This window comes from Penaeus monodon, chromosome 15 (genome assembly GCF_015228065.2).
Source record: "Penaeus monodon isolate SGIC_2016 chromosome 15, NSTDA_Pmon_1, whole genome shotgun sequence".
In the NCBI taxonomy this organism is placed as follows: domain Eukaryota; kingdom Metazoa; phylum Arthropoda; class Malacostraca; order Decapoda; family Penaeidae; genus Penaeus; species Penaeus monodon.
Genome location: NC_051400.1, coordinates 31,536,493 through 31,539,071, shown reverse-complemented (window position 1 = coordinate 31,539,071; position 2,579 = coordinate 31,536,493). Strand labels below are relative to the sequence as shown.

At 35.6% G+C, this 2,579-nt stretch overlaps 1 protein-coding gene across 1 annotated transcript in view; it reads left to right on the top strand.

Moving 5' to 3' along the window:
- The first annotated feature begins 940 nt into the window (after window positions 1–940).
- The window catches only part of LOC119582329 (lysophospholipid acyltransferase 7-like), a 33,282-nt gene continuing 31,643 nt past the window's right edge, over window positions 941–2,579 (top strand). The window contains 4 exon segments of the mRNA XM_037930543.1: window positions 941–957; window positions 1,607–1,647; window positions 1,650–1,786; window positions 2,256–2,467. Coding sequence (XP_037786471.1) covers window positions 941–957; window positions 1,607–1,647; window positions 1,650–1,786; window positions 2,256–2,467 — 407 coding nt within the window.

The following is a 2,579-nucleotide window of genomic DNA, read 5'->3' as shown; positions in this document are numbered from 1 at the left end:
ACTTCATCACATTGAAAAGAACTATGTATATTTTTTATGGTAGGCTACTAGTATATTTGTAAGTCGTTTAGATTGACTATTTTTGTTTTGGGCAAACATTTGAAGTGGCTAATGATACCATATATGTGAATGGTAAACCCAGGCTCCTTAAGCAGCTTGTTATAATTTGATTATCATTTTACGATAGATTGTAAAGTATTAGTTCTGTTGATTTTTTCTTCCTTTGTTATTTTTTGGAGCAGTATAAAACTTTGCAAGGTTATAGGCCAGCAAACTTTTCTTCACCACAATTATTGGATTATCTGGTGTAGCAAAAAACCACCTTTAAAAAAACCTAGTAATTGAGTGAAAGGTCGATGGTTTTTAGTTTATCATCGATTATTTGTTTGTTATAATGTGGATCCACGTCATACTGTACATAGGAATGTTAGCCAATGCAAAAAAATTCATATCTTCTGTGGGGGCATTATGAGAGAGTGGTTAAGCAAAGCGAATAAAAAGATATAGCTTTTTTTTCAGCAGAGATTTTAAGATTTCATCATTATTTGTCTGTTATGAGCCGATGTCGCTTTGTACGAGGAATATCCAATGAGTTACCTAATACCAACTGAAAGTAAGACATAAGTATATTGTTTTATCATTAATCCTTTGCAATTAGTTTGTGTGACCAAGTATAGTTCTGAAATGGTTTCCTATGTGAATATTTTACAAGGATTTTTTATTCACAGTTTCAGTCTTTAGAATGAATATTTGAGCTATGATTGGAACTTACTGTGTCTTTGAGCATAGCACCTTTTTGTGTGCAACAAATTTTGTATAGCACTGATTGTATTATTCTTCAGCGAAGGACTTTCAAAAAAGCTTGCTTCAAGGAATTTAATAGCTACTTGTAGAGAAGTTCACTGATATCAGTCGCGAACAACATAATAGCGCTCTCATGATGAATCTTCTGATTGCGTATGGCTCCCTACATAGTAAATTCACCAGCGTACCAAAACGGGCACTCTTATCCTTGCCCATGATGATGTTGATAATGATAAATAGATACTTTTGTCCCAAAATATGCATGTTTGTGGATGGTGTGCCATTGACCTTTAGTCTGTCCACAGGGGATTAAATAACGAATGCATGGCTGATGTGCTTCCTTCAATCATGTAATAAACAGCATTAAAGACAAGAGGGTGCCTGCTGTGTAACGAAATAATTACAAGGCCTTTATTATACTGGACTTGCACTTGATCATGATTAATATATTTTTGTCAGCTTGTTGAGTATATTGCTTTGAGGTTCTGACACTTGGAAGAAACGTGACCTGAAGAAGTCTGACACGAAGATACAAAAAGAACCTTTCAACCAGCTTAAATAATAGGAGGTTGACCCGTCACCTATGGATGTCTTCCATTATGCATTTAACTGGATTTTGTGTTTTGAACAGTAATGTATATGGGCTTTTCTTCTGTTGAATACTGTTTTTTGCTTTTAAAAAGGTAACAGAATTTTGCTGTAAAAAAAAAAAAAAAGTCTTGAATGATCTTTAATGTCTGTTGCAGAAACACAAAAAATATGGTAAGAGAAGATAACATGGTAAAAGATGAATTTTATATAGGAGGTTATCCAACTTTCTTCTAACAGGTCCATACTACAAGTATCGGTATATTCTGATATGCTGAAAGGAACAGCAATTGATGGTGGTGTTGACTGTTTTAAGTCCATGCTGCAGAGAATATGGGTCGTTCCATTGTATGCTGTGGCTTTCCTTTTGACATCACACTATTTCCCCCTCTCGGTAGGTGTGAGAATAGCGAAGACTGTCAGTTTTTTGGCCAACAGTTTAAACTTCTCTTGAATATAAACCATACTAATATGATATGAGAGCAGTGTTATAATATGTACCATTAAGATCAAAATTTATTTTTGATTTGTTAATGTGGCACCAAGAAATTTATCTGGCACTTTTGTATTATGATGTATTAGTTAGTGTTTGCTGAAACAATGATTTTCATTTGAATGTTATGTGGTTAATGAATGTCATAGTTTTGATTATAGAAGAATGTATTGTTTTATCTTTAAGCCTCCATCTCGGTTTCCTCACTTTCCTCCATCCTGCACTTGCCCTACTATTTAACTGTATTTTTTCTCTTTTCCTCTCCCTCTTCTTCCTATATTTCTGTTTTTGCTTCTCTCCTGACCTTTTCCCTCTTTAAAATAAGATTTACTCCTCAACTTATTCCATACTTACTGATTTGTACTTGCAGTTTGCCGAGGGGAAGGAGATCTTCCGGGACTACAGTTTTATGTACCGTGTGTGGTACATGACACCTGTCTTCTTCAGCTTCCGGATGCGCATCTATTCAGGCTTTGTTCTCTCGGAGTGTGTTTGCATCATGGCAGGCCTCGGGGCATACCCAGTTGCCTCAGAGCCAAAGCCAGGTCGAGGGCCCAGCAAGTATGAGGCGCTCGAATCAAGGTCAGAGCATATACTTGGATTATGTGCCTAATTGTTTTTTCTCTTCATGTGCAGGTGTTTAGTTATTGATAAATGATCACTGTTAACAGATTTCTTTGTCTCAATGTTACAT